The sequence below is a fragment of the Narcine bancroftii genome, chromosome 7 (assembly GCF_036971445.1).
Source record: "Narcine bancroftii isolate sNarBan1 chromosome 7, sNarBan1.hap1, whole genome shotgun sequence".
Lineage (NCBI taxonomy): Eukaryota > Metazoa > Chordata > Chondrichthyes > Torpediniformes > Narcinidae > Narcine > Narcine bancroftii.
Genome location: NC_091475.1, coordinates 26,545,063 through 26,561,098, shown reverse-complemented (window position 1 = coordinate 26,561,098; position 16,036 = coordinate 26,545,063). Strand labels below are relative to the sequence as shown.

At 40.6% G+C, this 16,036-nt stretch overlaps 1 protein-coding gene across 3 annotated transcripts in view; it reads left to right on the top strand.

Annotated features, from left to right (window-relative positions):
- The window catches only part of igsf3 (immunoglobulin superfamily, member 3), a 132,883-nt gene that overhangs the window by 51,780 nt on the left and 65,067 nt on the right, over positions 1-16,036 (top strand). For all 3 annotated transcript variants that reach the window (XM_069889221.1, XM_069889218.1, XM_069889219.1), the window contains exon 2: positions 1,868-2,245. In XM_069889221.1, coding sequence (XP_069745322.1) covers positions 1,868-2,245 — 378 coding nt within the window. The remainder of the gene's footprint in view (positions 1-1,867; positions 2,246-16,036) is intronic.

Genomic DNA, 16,036 nt, shown 5'->3' with positions numbered 1-16,036 from the left:
CTGAGTTACCAGAAGGAAGCAATTTTGAATATGTGATTACAGACACAATGATAATTAAAAAATTTGTAACAAACATGTACATCAAACTGCAAGAAAAGGAGAACGAGGAAACAAACGGTAAACCTAAACAAAAATGGGAACAAGATCTAAAAATAAAGATAAAGAATGAAACATGGGAGAAGCTATGCTCCGGAACTATGAGAAATACAATAAACACGAGGTTACGCATGATACAATATAACTAGATACACAGGCTATACATCACACCTCAAAAGTTAAATGAATGGGACCCAACAGTATCAGACAGATGTTTTCACTGTAAAAATGAAACGGGAACAACAATTCATGCAATTTGGACATGTGATAAAGTGGAAAAATTTTGGGAAGATCTAAACCAGATATTAAATAAAATCACAAAAAGCAATATACCAAAAAACCCAGAGATCTTCCTCCTAAGTAATAAACAAGGAAGTAAGAAACAAAGAATTTGGACTTGATTTGGATGGAGCACAAAAAAGATTTGTTATGATAGCCCTAGCTGTAGCAAAAAAATGTATTAAGTCAACCTGGAAATTAGAAGACAACTTGAGAATACAACAATGGTACATAGAAATGAATAAATGTATTCCATTAGAAAAAATAACATATAATTTAAGAAATAACATCACAATATTCGAACAAATATGGGAGTCATACATGAAACACAATAGAGAAATCCTACCATGGACTTCCACCACCTAAAATGACAGAAGGAGAAGATAACAAAAAGAACTGACTCAGTAAAATTAAGTGACAACACGGGTTTAATGAATCTTATAGATTGAACTTCAAATAAATGGGGAAGGGGGTGAGGGAGGGAGGGAATGGGGGGGGGGGAAAGGGGGAGAAAACGACACTGTATATATTTAAGAAGAAAAATGTCTATATGTATCTTGGTCAATATGGTTTATAGTGTGAAAAATAAAAAAATTTTAAAAAAAGAAGAAATGTATACATGTAAACAAATTTAAAAAATGTAAACCGATTGACTTAAATATAGAGAGAAAAAAATTAATAAAGTGTAAGAGTCCCTGACTGAGTTTGTTGTGGGGGAGTCTGATGGTGGAGGGGTAGCAGCTATTCCTGAACCTGATGGTGCACGCCTTGTGGCACCTGCTGGGGAAACAGAGCGTGTGTTGGGTGTAGGATATGCCCAGCAGATGAGGCAGATTGATGGAGAGAGAAAAAATTTATTTAACATACAGATGGATAAGCTGTAGCAGAATTGCCCTGTTCTGACACAAATATTACTTGAAATGATTGAACCTGTGAGCTGCAAGATGCCAAGACTGAAAGAGAACTTGGGGCTTGTTGAAACAGTGCAGGAGGCTTTAGATGGGTCAGTGGATTAGAATGGTGAATTTCAATGACAGACAACTGGAAGTCCTCTGACACCTCTGGAGACTGAATACAGGTGCTCAGCAAAGTGGTCACCCAAACTTTGGTTTCTTTAGGGTAGATGGGTTCCTGAGGGCATACTCTGGATGTAAAGACCTGCAAACAAATTCCTGCTTCATCCAAATGGACTGTTTGGGTCCCTGATTGGAAAGAATCTCCTTAGCCAATATATAGTTTTCTTGTGACCTTCTCATGTGGTTAACATGTGGAATTCCACACTGACATATTCAAATATCCCAAGGGATGTGATCTTCAGCAGTGGTTGGTGTTCATGAAACCCAACCCCAGCAAGAACCAGAGCTAACAGCAAGTTTTGGGGAGGGTGGAAGAGAAACAGAATTCTAATTTATTATTTGGCATGGAGGGAATAAGTTAGAGAAGTATCCTGTTTTCTAATCATGTACATCTTTACATAAATTCTCTTTTACAGGTTTATGTGTTGCTCAAAGGCGAGTCCAGGTACAGAAAGGCCCCCTGATCAGAACAGAAGGATACCATACAACCATCTGGTGCAACGTGTCTGGCTACTCAGGATCTACGCTGCAGAACTTTGAGTGGTCAATCTACCTGCCTTCTGCACCCCAACGACAAATCCAGATTGTCAGCACAAATGACCCTGACTACTCCTATGCAGTGTACGGAAGCAGAGTGCGGAATAAGGAGGTCTACGTTGAAAGAATTGACCGAGACTCGGCCCTTTTACACATTACCAATCTCCAACTGGGAGATACAGGAGAATACGAATGCCACACTCCGAACACAGAATCTACCTATTGGGGATCCTATAATGCCAAGGGGAATTTGACAGGTAGGTAAATCTTGGCTTACAGCGATGGCCATCATTTTTGTTATGTTTATTGTTATGTGTACATATCAAACATCAAATATAGAGCATTATAAATGATGAAAGCAATTAATTTTCATAATTATGCCAAAATAATTATTTCCCAAACTTTAAAGCACATTTGAAGGTTGAAATTTCAGTTGAGAGTCCTGTGCAATTTTACCTGGCCAATAAAAATTTGATTTTGAATTTTTCTATTAGTTCTGTAGATGCAATACTGGACTTCCAACTTATTAGGGTAGATTTCTGCTTATTTACTGTATCTGCACTCCCAAACTTTATTAAAGTTCATCTCAAATATGACATACAATTCAAAGTAATCAGTTGCCATAATATTTTGCATTGAGAGTCTGAATAATGCATTTCAAATGAGGTGGAAGATATTGCTGATGTGAAAAATGTAAACTGCGCTGATTCCCTGTGCATAATCAAGATAATGAAATGCAGTCAAAGCACAGGTTTTCACTAAGTGTTTCATCTGCATAAAATAGTTCTACAATGAGGAGATCTGAATGTCTAGTCCTTAAATAAAGGGTTAAGGTCCTACATATTTAAAAGGGATGTGACTTTGCCTGAACAAATGCTGTTATGAACCCCCCCCCAAGCCACCCATTAATCTTCCAGGTTGGTCCTTCTATCTCCTCCCATGGTCTGGAGCCTAGCCGTTTTCTCTTTGGCAAATCTGGTGGACGAGTGGCCTTTGTGAACACATTGCAAATGCTCCCAGCTGCTTCATGCAGATTCATGGGCCTGGTGCGTGATAGAAATCTGTGGCTGGGAAACCTTACACAAAGATGGGCCAGCCCACTCCCATGCACGCACTAATGGTAATTCATCCTTTCCAGCTCCATACTGTTTCTAGTTCCTCCTATTCACAGACATTCCAATTTGTTTCATTGCCTCCTGTCAATTAACACGGTGAAACAAGATTACTAATTCCATGTTAAGTACCCGGCTTATACATATAAAGCCATGCCTACACTAAAATTTGTGTTTGGGGTGCTACAGCCTGACACTAAGGAAAATGAAGTGTCTTTTTTTCAGATGGTTGCTCATGGTCGATAATGCTTAGCTAAGGTAACTTAATGTCTGGCATATCAGAAGTAATGGATGGTTAGACCAACCAGGTCAGCTGACCTGTCTGTGCACCACAATATATATACAAAATGAATTTCCAAACCAGCCAGTCAGAGAGAAAAAATGGAAAATTCCCCTCTGATGCTCTCCCATTTCCAACTTTTCCTCTCTGACACCTCACCCATCCATTATCTCCAGTGCCATCGCTAGTGGCCTGATTACTGGCACACAGTGTCCTGCCATGCACTGCCATGTCCAGAAATAGATCTCACTTAGAACACAATGGATAAATGTTCACTGAGCAAGCTAGGAATTTCATTCATAAGACATTATTCCCCTGTTACAGGACTACTTCCTGGTATCCACAGTTTGCATTGTTTAAAATCATGGCCCCTTGTACTTCTAACTCAGCCATTCTCAATGGGGGCCATACGAACCCCTGAGACCACAGCACATTTAAGGAAGGGCCACGGATTTAAATCGTAGAATACTTTTTGTTCCCTATGTAGTCACTAGGAGAGAAGTATGGAAGAAACCAACTAAACATGCCTGCTTCATAAGGAAGGGGCCTTTAAACTTTGAGCAGAGTCCTAAGGGGGCTGTAGCCAAAGAAAGATTGAGAATGGCTATCCTAATTCATCTAGTTACAACAAATGTTGCTACAAACATAGTCTCGTACCTTCATCATTTCATTATGCCTCAAACAGATCACCCTCAGCTACGTCTCTGTAAGTATAGCAGCTCAGTTTCTTGAACATGCAACTAAGATAGCTTAAACTGTAAATTAACCCCATAAACTCTGCCTGCATCCTTTCCAAATCTCAGTCATCCAGTGTGTGAGGATATTGTAACTGGATTCTCACCAATTTTGTGCAAAGAAGAAACAATGAGCTGATTCATGCTGGGTGTGAATGATTGTCTAAAGAGACTGCAAGCATTTAGCTGCTTCCAGGTAATTTTCCAGGTGTGTAGTAAAGATGTGCAAATGTATCCATCGCTTTCCTCTGTTGGTGCATCGATGTGCAGTCCAGTAGAGGAACCCTTTCATGCTGAAATATTAAACTAGGATCGTGCTTTGGCAACACTCCAAGTAGATGAACAGGTCTTGCTATTACAGTAAAATCCCCATTATCCAGAATTCAAGCAACCAGCAGCTTCAACCAACCAACAAAAAAAACCATGGAAGATAAATAGGTAAATAATACTTAAGTTTAGAATTGGCACCCCTAGTGGTTAGTTCTCCAATCCAGACAACACTAAATCTCAAGAAACCTGCAAATTCACTTATCTGGCATCTACCAATCACCATAGGTGCCAGATACTGGGATTTTATTGTACCTGTATATTATCTACTAACTGAAGATAGACTTGGTTGTTTTTGATTAGCTTCACTCAACTCGAATACAATTATCTGTCAATAGATATCCTCGCCTCCATTCATTAACTTCGACGCTTAACATACAGAATATTTCCAGCACCTTATTTCAATTAACCAGTTTATGTCTCTGCAGCTTACTTTATCATCCTTTCCAGTTTGCTTTATGTCCCTCACTTGACAGCTAACTTACAGGATTGGTCTACTCCTAGAAGTTGTAGATGCAGGTTGCTCACAGCTGAGTTCCAAACGTTTATCAGTTCAGCCCTCCAGACTCGTCCAAATCCACTTGCAACTAGAATCGGCCAATACGCCATTCATCATTTTATCTTGCCACTAATGCCTAAGCCTTCAAATATATAGAGAAACCTCTGAGGCAACACTTTGGTAAAAGCTTCCTGAAGGCAACATTTGGATACAATATACAACTGCACAAATTCAGTGCTTTGTTGCTCTTTTGTGCGAGAAGTATAGGTGTCCACATGGATCACATATTCCTACTATTCGATTACTATCTTTATCCAACCTATGCTTTAGGCTTATTTAATGATCTTTCATATAGTAAACCATAATATTGGCAACTTTCAATATTTCATTTTGTTGAGCATACACCAATACTTCAGAAGCAAGATTTTTAAAATCCAATATACTTGCTTCATGTCATCTTTTAAAACCACCTAATGAATCCTCACCCTACCTATTCCTATAATTTTATATTCATTGATCTGCAATGAATGCATAATTCTCTAAATACAACTGCTTTTCTATGGGTAGACAAGCTCATCAAATGTACAATTGCAATTGTAAGTTGTTGCTGCTGTCAAAGGTGGATTTTTTTTTCCCTCCGAACTGTGACATGAATTAATTTTTCAGTGTGTAAAAGCAAAAGAGCTCTCATGCTATGCTGTAATTCAACTGCCAAGCTGGTGCCAAAGGTGATTCTGACTCTGTCAGCAGCACTTTGACATGTGAAGTAACTCAAATGCTTCCAACAAGGAGACTTTTATTCCTGTTAGGCTGACAGTCAGTACACAACCTCCGTAGGCTCCTGTTTCCTTTTGGCTGGAGACCATTCAATGTTTTTTTTTAGTATTCTTAGCCCAGGTTTGGATTATATTTGTATCTCCTCCCCACAGCAAAGTTTGCATAAAATTAGCCGAACCCAAACAAAATGACATTAAATTGAATTAAGGGTGTTTTTCAATATGCTAGTGAAGTCTGGTTTTAAAGCATTGTAAGTTGCCTCACCACTAAATTAACCATGTCCTGCATTTCCACTAATTATGCAGTATTAGTCCTCCACCGCCATCTACGCAGAGCAATTCCACAAAACAATGAATGTGTCTGAATGATTCAGCTGCAGAAGCCATTCCATTGTTGCTCGCTACTGACGCTGTAAATCTGCACCTTCTAACAATAGTCGGATTGCAAATTGGAAGGAAAATCTCATGAGTTTTCTGAATTATCCTGCCCTTGCCCCAGAAACATCCAGTATGTGCCTCATCTGAACAGGTTGAGAAAGATGATGATTCACGCCAGACCCAGAACACCTTTGGATTGATGGATCTTGATGTTTAGTAACTGTAAAATAGTGAGGGCTAGCTGATTTCTTATGCGTACCACCTGGGGAGGGTGGGGGGGGGGGTGGTACAGGATCCTTTTAAATCTAGTTTCATAGGGAAGTCCAAATAATAGCAAGTGACCCCTTGCAGTGCTTACAGGTCAATATCAAGCGAAGACTGGGCTGCCGAGTCTTTAAGGCGTGTTGTCCTTGAAGAAATACCAAAATTGCAGTAGTTGGAATCTTGAGCAAACCATGAGATGCTGTTGGAACTCAATGGGTCAGGCAGCATCCATGGGTAGTCAATCTTTTAGGTCGAGACCCTTTATTGAAACTCTCATGGATGCTGCCTGACCCACTGAGTTCCACCACCATCTATCTCACTGTTTCTTGAATCCTTAGGTATTCATTTTCAAGCATCACACAGTATTGGAAAACAGCCATCAGCTTTGTAACTGTCCCAGGAATATTCAAAGTATTTGCATATCAGTCAGGATAAACAATTGTCTGCTTGGGATCTACCTTCTTTTCACTCACTTTTATTCCTGCTTTTCAACTATTAGATTTAACCCTTAACGAGGACAATCCTTCAGCAGTATATCAAAGGACAGTGGAAGCATACTTAAATCACATTTCAGTTTAATCATCTGGCAGACACTTCTCCAAATTTATCTTTGCCAAGTTCCATGAATTTCTAAATATGAGTGTTTGAACTGATAAAGTGGAAGTTTAATCATGTTCTTGGGAGTGAAAGTTGAGTAGCTGCAGCAGTACAGCAGGGGGATACAGTCCTTCGGACTGAAAATGAATACCAGGCTCAGTTTAATTCAAGCCCCCATCCATCCTTAAAGGCAGAAGGAGCTTGGATTTATCAGCTAATATTATGTTAATCCCCAGAGCAAATGCACCAAAACCATTAACCTGTCCCTTACAGATGCTGAATGAGTGCAACTTGATTTCTGACATTTTCTGCTTTTATTTCAAGTTTACAATTTTTATTTTTAATAAAGAATACCAATCTGTGTGAGGCACCAATTTTGGAGTTTAAATAAAATGGATTGAAACTCTGTCGTTTATTTTCTATCATTGTCAACACTTTAAAAAAAATTGTCTAATAACACTGACCAATTTTTTTCAAAAGGTTTGCTTCCTGAAAGAAAAATTGAGGATTATGATAGACAATTTCAAGCTGAACACAGATAATTTCAGATTTGATTTATCATGTAGGAAGTTGGAGAAATATTAATTTACTTTTATTGAATTTAGCATATTTAATCACTTAATGATGATGACACATTGCTTTAGTTTAGAAAATGTTTGGCTGCTGATTTTCATTTGTACTCAGCATCTGATGCCTCTCATGTCAGTGTCCAACAATAGTCTGCTAACATTGATAAATTCCAGTTGCCTTAATACCACTTTTCCATGATTGCATTGTCTTGACTGCAATAAGACCAGCAGGGAAGAAGTCCAAGTGCAAACTCAGAAAATTTATTTTCAATGAAATGTTGCATTTCATGGTTGTGTAAGCTTGAAGTAGACTTAAAATATGGCAGGAAATCACTAAAATAGGTTATATCTAAAAAATGGTATGTGATTGGAACATTTTAAGGTGATTTTCATGATCAAGAGTCCAAAATCCATAAAATACACCAAAAGTGTTCAGGAAGCAAGAATCTTTGTTGTCCAGTGTTAGTTGAGCAAGTTGAATTAATCTGAATAGTAAATTCAAATTTATCTGAATGGTAAATTACCCAGGAATGGTGATTCGAATGGGGGAGAGGTCACTTGGTTCCTCGAGTCTCTTCCACTCTGATTGTGGTCTTCTGGTGTCATGCAGGGACTTCTCTAATTGTTGGGTGGTTGAGAGTGATAAATACCTGTGCAGCTGTCCATTTTATTTGCATGATGAAACTTGCTTGATAAAATGAATTTGTCTTGGCAGTCAGAGTTATTTTAATAACCAGAAGTATTTGTTGGATGTCTCTGGAAGGCAGTGGTAGACCAATCGGGACTTGCAGCAAAATGCTGGAAGGAAATGTTCAAACAATGCTTTTCTACAGTTCCCAATACAAATTAAAACAAACTTCTGGGAAGCCCTCTTCCAAGGTGGCCCCAGCAAGATGCTGATGGTTAGCTCTCTCATTGTTCAATCATTTTAGCAAGTTAATGTAGAATAAAGAAATGAAAAATTTTGTGTGCTAAACCATTTGCTCCTGTTTGGTCAGTACTTGTGATGTAGCATTGAATAGGTTCCTATACATTGTGTGAGATGTATGGGTCCCTGTTCAGTTCAGTCCTCGAGTTTATTACTGCCAATTTCTGATTGGAATGGTGGATGGGAGCTTGCTGATGGGAGCTTGCTGATGGGAGCTTGCTGATGGGAGCTTGCTGATGGGAGCTTGCTGATGGGAGCTTGCTGATGGGAGCTTGCTGATGGGAGCTTGCAGATGGGAGCTTGCAGATGGGAGCTTGCAGATGGGAGCTTGCAGATGGGAGCTTGCTGATGGGAGCTTGCTGATGGGAGCTTGCTGATGGGAGCTTGCTGATGGGTGAACAAACAATGGAAGGCTGGTAATGATCATCTCATATGTGCAGAGTTCCATGTGATGCCAACTATGGGAGGATGAGAGCAATGGCATGTTCACCAGAACTGCCCAATCTTGGGCAAACAGGGAGATCGGTTTGGCCTACTGGGATTTATGGGGGGGGGGGGGGAAATGTGTGCGTGCGTGCATGTGAGACCTCAAAACCCAGCAGCAATAGATATTCTACAAGACAAATGGTTACTTAAATAAAAGTTGCTTTTAATTATCTTTAAACATGAAAATAGAATCAAGCTTTAACTTATCGCTATTAACTTACTTAACCTAACTTAACCTAACTTAACCCCTTTCTAATTCTAAGTGCATGTGTATGTAATGTGTATGTAAGTTCAGAAAAGTTCTTTGGTTCACAGTCCAATCTCACTTCTCATTCCTCCAACTTTACTAGTTGCAGGCAATTCTTATGCTGTGCCCAGAACTTAACATTTATCAAGTTCACCAGGCTTTGGTGCTTGAAAGGTAAATAGTTACCACTCAGGAAGGTTCTTGTTGGTTTTCAGAGAGATTTGTTCTTTTTTTAATCAGCCACTTCAGTGTCTTGCTGATGAAACTTGCCCCTTCAGGGTTCTCCAGATGATAATCTTTCTTTCAGGTCACCACAGAGTTCCTTTTTGTTTCTCTTATTCCAAGTGAAACATTAGACAACCAGTCATCTCCTCTTCCATGAACCACAAGGGCTTTCACCAGGCCGTCTTTCAAATGGGCTTTCCATAAGCTTGCCAGCTTGACCTGTTCCAGTCCCAGAGAAAGCCTGCTTGACTCTCTCTGCTTGCAAAACCACATGACCCCTTAGAACAGCAAGCCCTCTTCCAGACAATCTGCGGCTCCAACGAGATCTTTCATCTGTTGCCTTTTGCAGACAACAATCCATTAGTGAAGTCTCTTGAGCACTCTCCAAAGCTCTTGCAAATGCTCTGAGAAGCTGATTTGTCTAGTATTAGCAGAGCTCCAGTATTTCAAATAAGATCTGTTTTAAAGTGTTTGTATGTAACCTACTCTAACAAACATTTCCCAATTTATCTCCCAAAATCATATCTATATACTCTGTCACAGTACGATGTAATTTAATTGATGGTATTTTCAGTTGTACAACGGTTTGGTGGGGGGAGGGGGTAGAGATAAATGCGTACTCTGTATGTTACATGAATGTTAAAAAAGATTATATTGTTTGTTGGAATTTATGAAAATTAAAATAAATTATTCAAAAAAAAAGAAACTTGGTTGTAAAGTGGGCATTGATCACACAAAGAACCTGATTGCCCCATTACTTTCCTGATGAATGCCCATAGCAGAGGGGGTAAATGGGAAGCTGGTGCTGGTGCCCTTTACCCACATATTCAGTTTGCTCGAGTTGGGGAAGGATATCTACATGTAGAAAAAAAAGTGAAATAAGGAATTGATAGCTTAAAGTGAAAATTTTAGGTATCTAGAGTTTCATCATCTTGATGTTTAGAGGTTTGGATTGCAATTCTGGAGCCTGCATATTTGAAAATCTATGGATTCCTGTACTGAACAGAATGAGGCTCTTGTGTATATCATTGAATCTAGCTTTTCTCGGCTCATTTAAGGGGTTTTCACAGTTCTGTTTCAATGATTTCAAATTCTTTAAAATGTATTTGTTATAAATGAGCGTCATGAAATAAGTGCCTTTGGTGGCGTATGTAGAGATTAACTGTAATTTATTTGATGCCTCAATCCAGATGGCAGTATTTCCTCTGATGACTTGTGGGCAGAGAAGCTCTGCTGGTCATTTGCCAATTGTAATCTGAAAGGGTGTGTTACTGTGTTTCATGGACCTGACTATCGTGCATCTGTGCAATAATAGTGGTGCACATGGCAATAAATTCTCCATTCATCACTCAGTCTACCTCCATCTCTTTATCCTTTGCAGTATTATTTGATAATCACCTTGGGGTGTTTTACAACCTTCAAAGTACTTATAAAATAAATAGTAATGGTGTTGCAGGCATGGTCTGAAATGGAGCCCCGTCCAGTGAAACCAGACCAAGCTTGTGTGCCGAACCACAGTGGGACTGGAAGCAGCATGTGATCTCTTGGTCTTTTATCTAAGAAAGGAAGGTTATAACAATACTAGTGATTCTTTTTTTCATCCACCTTCTTGATTTTTCACTCTTTCAGCTTTTAGTAATTCACCTGAAGATGTGACACATTTTATTCACTTTTTGGAATTGTGCTGTCAAGAGGGAATATTCTGAATACAGTAAAACCTCCAGTATCAAGCACCTATGTGGATTGGTAGATGCTGGACAAGTGTATTTGCCTGTTGGTTGAGATTGTGTTTTGCGTGATTGGTGAACTAACCGCGAGGGGTGCTAATTTTAAACTTCCATATTTTTGCCCTATTTATTTTCCACTATAATTTTTTGCCAGTTGCTTGAGGCTGCTGGCCACTTGAAATCAGGATAATGGGATTTTACAGTACATTGTGGTGGGAATAGCTCTGTGGCCCTGACAGTTCTCACCAGGATAGGCTAAACAATAAAATGAGAATGGAGAAAATGTAACAAGTTGTGGACTAAAGTTCATACGTGTATGGGAATTCTGCAGAATATGAAGCTGACCAACCCAGCCATAAGACATAGAAGTTGAAATAAGCTATTCATCCCATCACGTCTGCCTCATCATCTAATCATGAGTTGATCAAGGACCTCTCAATCTGACTTAAATACACTCAATGACTTGGCCTCCATAACTACCTGTGGCAACAATTCCGTAGATTTACCACCCTCTGGCTAAAGACATTCCTCTACATCTCATTTCTAAGTGGATGCCCTTCAATCCTGAATTTGTGCCCTCTTGTCCTAGACCACACATGTCAAACTCTGGCCCGCAAGATCATTTCAAAAATGTATGCTGTTTTTTGGTAATGTCACCCCCACCATCCTCCCCCTTCATTGCACATCCTTCCCCATTGTAACACGAGAAATTGTAACACGAGAAGTCTGTCGATGTCATCAGCCGGCAAGCCGGTTGGAAGGCTCCCCGCACAACCAGTCACTTCTCCCACCTGTCGAGCGGTGCAGCGGATGGGCGAGCGCCTGTGATTTCCTGTCGGCGCGACGGACATGGCAGGCTGCGCACGGCCCCCGGGCAGCGCGAGCCCCGCGCGACTGGCACCGGACGGCCCTTCCACAGTGCGAGCGCACTTCTCCCGGTCGCCACGGCCTTCACCGTTGCACCTGCACGGAACCCGGGGTCGGCTGGTTCGGCCCTGCACATGAAGAGATGGTGGCTGTCCGCAAAGGCTGATCGGCAGCGCGCTGGGCCTGAGTGGGTGAGTAAGCAGGGGTGGGCAGAGGGTGTAGATGAGGAGTAATGGGCAGGGGAAGTTATGGTGGTGCAAGGGGCAGTTAGAGGGAGGGATGAGTAGAAGGAGGGGTGGATAGGGAAGAGGTAAAAGGGGAGGGGTAATTAGAGGGTGAGAGACGGGTAGAAGGAGGAACAGGTTGAGGGGAGAGGCAGTAGAGGGGCGTGTATAGGATGGGGTGGGTAGAGGCAGAGTGAGGGGTGAGTAGAGGTTGGGTAAAGGACTGGTCAGGTAGAGGGATGGTGGGTCGAGGGTGAATAGAGGCCTAGAGCCTGAGGAGTGAGCAGGAAATGCTGAGTCCTGATGCAGGCCAAAATGGACACAGCCTGTGAATGCTGACTACATCTCCACAGGGACCAAATATGTTTCCCTCAGGTCAAGCAAAGGGTGAACTTGAGCTACCTACTCCTGACCTGTAACATTATCCTCCTAAAGTTATATCCTAAAGTTTAACATTACATATGTTGAAAGAAGAGAAAACATGCAGATGTTGTTGAAAATTTTCAATAAATATTTAGTTCGGCCCTCGACTTAGTCCAAGTTTTTAATTTTGGCCCTCCGTGAATTTGAGTTTGACACCCCTGTCCTAGACTCTCCTACCCTTAGAAACAACATTTCTACATAGATTCTGTTCATGCCTTTTAACATTCGAAATGTTTCAATGAGATTCCCCCCTCATTCTCCTAAATTCCAATGAGTACAGGCCAAGAGCTGTCAAAAGCTCCTCATATGATAACCCTTTCATTCCTGGAATAATTCTTGTGAATCTCCTCTAAACCCTCTCCAACGTCAACACATCCCTTCTTCAGTGAGGAGCCCAAACTGCTCACAATACTCCAAGTGAGTTCTTACCAGTGTTGTATAAAGCTTCAACGTCATATCTCTGATTTTGTATTCTATTCCTCTTGAAATGAATGCCAACATTGCATTTGCCTTTTCACCACCCACTCAACATACAAGTTTACCTTCAGGCTATTCTGCACGAGGACTCCGTGTATCTGGATATTTTCAAATTTAGCCCCATTTAGAAAATAGTCTGCCACTTATTTTTTCTACCAAATGCATTACATTTCACTTTCCAACATTGTATTTCATTTTCAACTTCTCTGCCCATTTTCCTAATATAAGCTTTTCTGCATCCTTCCTGTTTCCTCAATACTACCTGCTCCCTTCATATCTTCTGCAAACTTGGCCACAAAGCCATTCTTCCATAATCTAAATCACTAATACACAACATTAAAAGAAGCAGCCCCAAAACGGACCCCTATGGAACACCACTAGCAATTGGCAGCCAATCAGGATATGTTCTCTGCATTCTGACTACCAATCAGCCAAAGCTCTACTCATGCTGGTATGTTTCCTGTTACCACATGGGCTCTAATTTTGTTAATGATCCTTGTATCCGGCACCTTACCAAAGGCCTTCTGAAAATCCAAATGCACAACTAGCCTGCTTGTCACTTCTTCAAAAAATTCCAATAGGTTTGTCAAGCAAGATTTCCACTGAAGGAAACCATGCTGACTTTGGTCTATCCTGTCATTTGCCTCCAAGTACACTGTGACCTCATCCTTGACAATTGACTCCAACATCTTCCCAATCACTGATGTCAGGCTAACAGTTAGCCACTAACTGGTCTATAATTTCTTTTCTGCTGGCTTCCTTCCTGAATAGCGAGATGATATTTGCGATTTCTCCAGACCTCTGGGACCATATCAGAATCTATTGATTCCTGAAGTATCATTACCAATGCCTCGACAATCTCTACCACTACTTCTTTCAGAATCTAAGGGTGCAATCCATTTGGTCTGGAAGAATTATCCAGCCTTACACCATTCAGCTTTCTAAGCACCTTCTCCCTTGAAATAATAACTGCACTCACTTCCCTTCCCTGATAATCTTGAATATCTGTCACACTTCTATTGTCATTCCAGTGAAAACTAATGCAAAATACTCTTTTAGTTCCTCTGTCATCTCCTTGTCTCCTATTATTATTTCTTCAGCATAATTTTCCAGTGATCTTGTATCTACTCTCACTTCTCTTTTACTCTTTCTATACTTGAAGAAGCTTTTGGTATCCTCTGATATTATTTGGTAGCCTATTTTCTTACTTCATCTTTTCTCTCCTTGTGAGTTTTTTTTGTTACCTTCTGCAAGTATTTTTTTAAAAACTTCCCAATTTTCCATCTTCCCACTAATTTTTGTTTCTTGTATGCCCTCTTTTGTTTTTACGTTGGCTTTAACTTCACTTGTCATCCACAGTTGTGACATTTTTCCATTTAAATATTTCCTCTTTCTTGGTATGCATTTATCCTGCACCTTCCTCATTTCTTGGAGAAACCTCCCATTTTTTTGCTCTGCCGTCTTCCCTACTAGTGCTCCCTTCCAGTCTACTTTGGCCAGTTCCTGTCTCGTGCCACAACCTTTACTCCTCTGAAATACCATTGAAAGATGTGGCAGAATCAGTCAGCTGGATGATAGTCCCCACCCCCTAGATTCTATTCACAGGTAGGTAAAAGAGAGAAAGCAGTTAAGTGATGGCATGCATTTTAAGAATCTGTTCCTTGGCAATGGGCAACATGTAAATGAACAGGAAAACAAGATGGCAGAAATTTGAAATGAGAGCAGGAAATGTTCAGTTGTGCAAACATTATTTCAGATATTTGATTAAAAGCTTGGTCCCTGAAGGGTGTCCTGCAGCACCATGAGGTCCACTTTTACAATGGGCCCACTGCAGATTTCAGATTTATTGTCAAGGTACATACATGACATTACATATAACCCTGAGATTCTTTTTCCTGAAGGCCCAGCAGAATTACCATTCATTGGTATGCAAAAAAAACTATACACAATTGTAAACCAATAACGAAATGTAAACAAACTAACTGTATACAGAGAAGAAATAAAACAATAAAGTGCAAAAGTAACTGTCCTTAAATAAGTCCCTGATTGAGTTTGTTGTTGAGGGGTCTGATGGTGGAGGGGTAGCAGCTGTTCCTGAACCTGGTGGTGTGGGTCTTGTGGCACCTATACCTCTTCCCTGATGGTAGCAGAGAGAACAGTGTAGTGTGTGTTGGGTGGTGTGGATCCTTGATGATTGATGCTGCTCTCCGACGGCAGCATTCCCTGTAGATGTTCTCGATGGTGGGGAGGATTTTGCTGTCTCCACTACATTTTGCAGGCCTTTATGTTGTGAAGTTTTTGTGCTGCAGCCGATTATCACAATTTCCTCCACATATCTGTAGAAATATGCCAAGGTTTCCGATGTCATACAAAACTTTAGCAAACTCCCGAGGAATTAGAGGCAGTAGTATGCTTTCTTCACGATGCCATTAGTGTGTTGGGTCCAGGAAAGATCCTCCGAGATAGTGACTCCCAAGAACTTCATTTGCTCACCTCCTGCATGTCTGATCCTTCAATTATCACTGGATTGTACCTATCTGGTTTTCCCTTCCTTAAGTCAACAATCAGCTCCTTGGTGTTGGTGACATTGAGTGTGAAGTTGTTGCTGGTGCACCATTCAGCCATGTTTTCAATCTCCCTTCTATATGCTGACTCATCCCCTTCCTTTATACAACCCACTACCATGATATCATCAGCGAATTTGTAGATGATGTTGTTGTCGTACCGAATTACACGGTCATAGATGTTAAGCGAGTAGAGCAGGGGGCTAAGCATGGAATCCTGTGGTGCTCTGGTACTGATGGAGATTGAGGAGGAGATGTTCTTACCAATCCTTACTTATTGTGGTCTGGAGGTAAGGAAATCCATGATCCAATTACACAGTGGGGTGTTGAGTCTCAGATCTTGG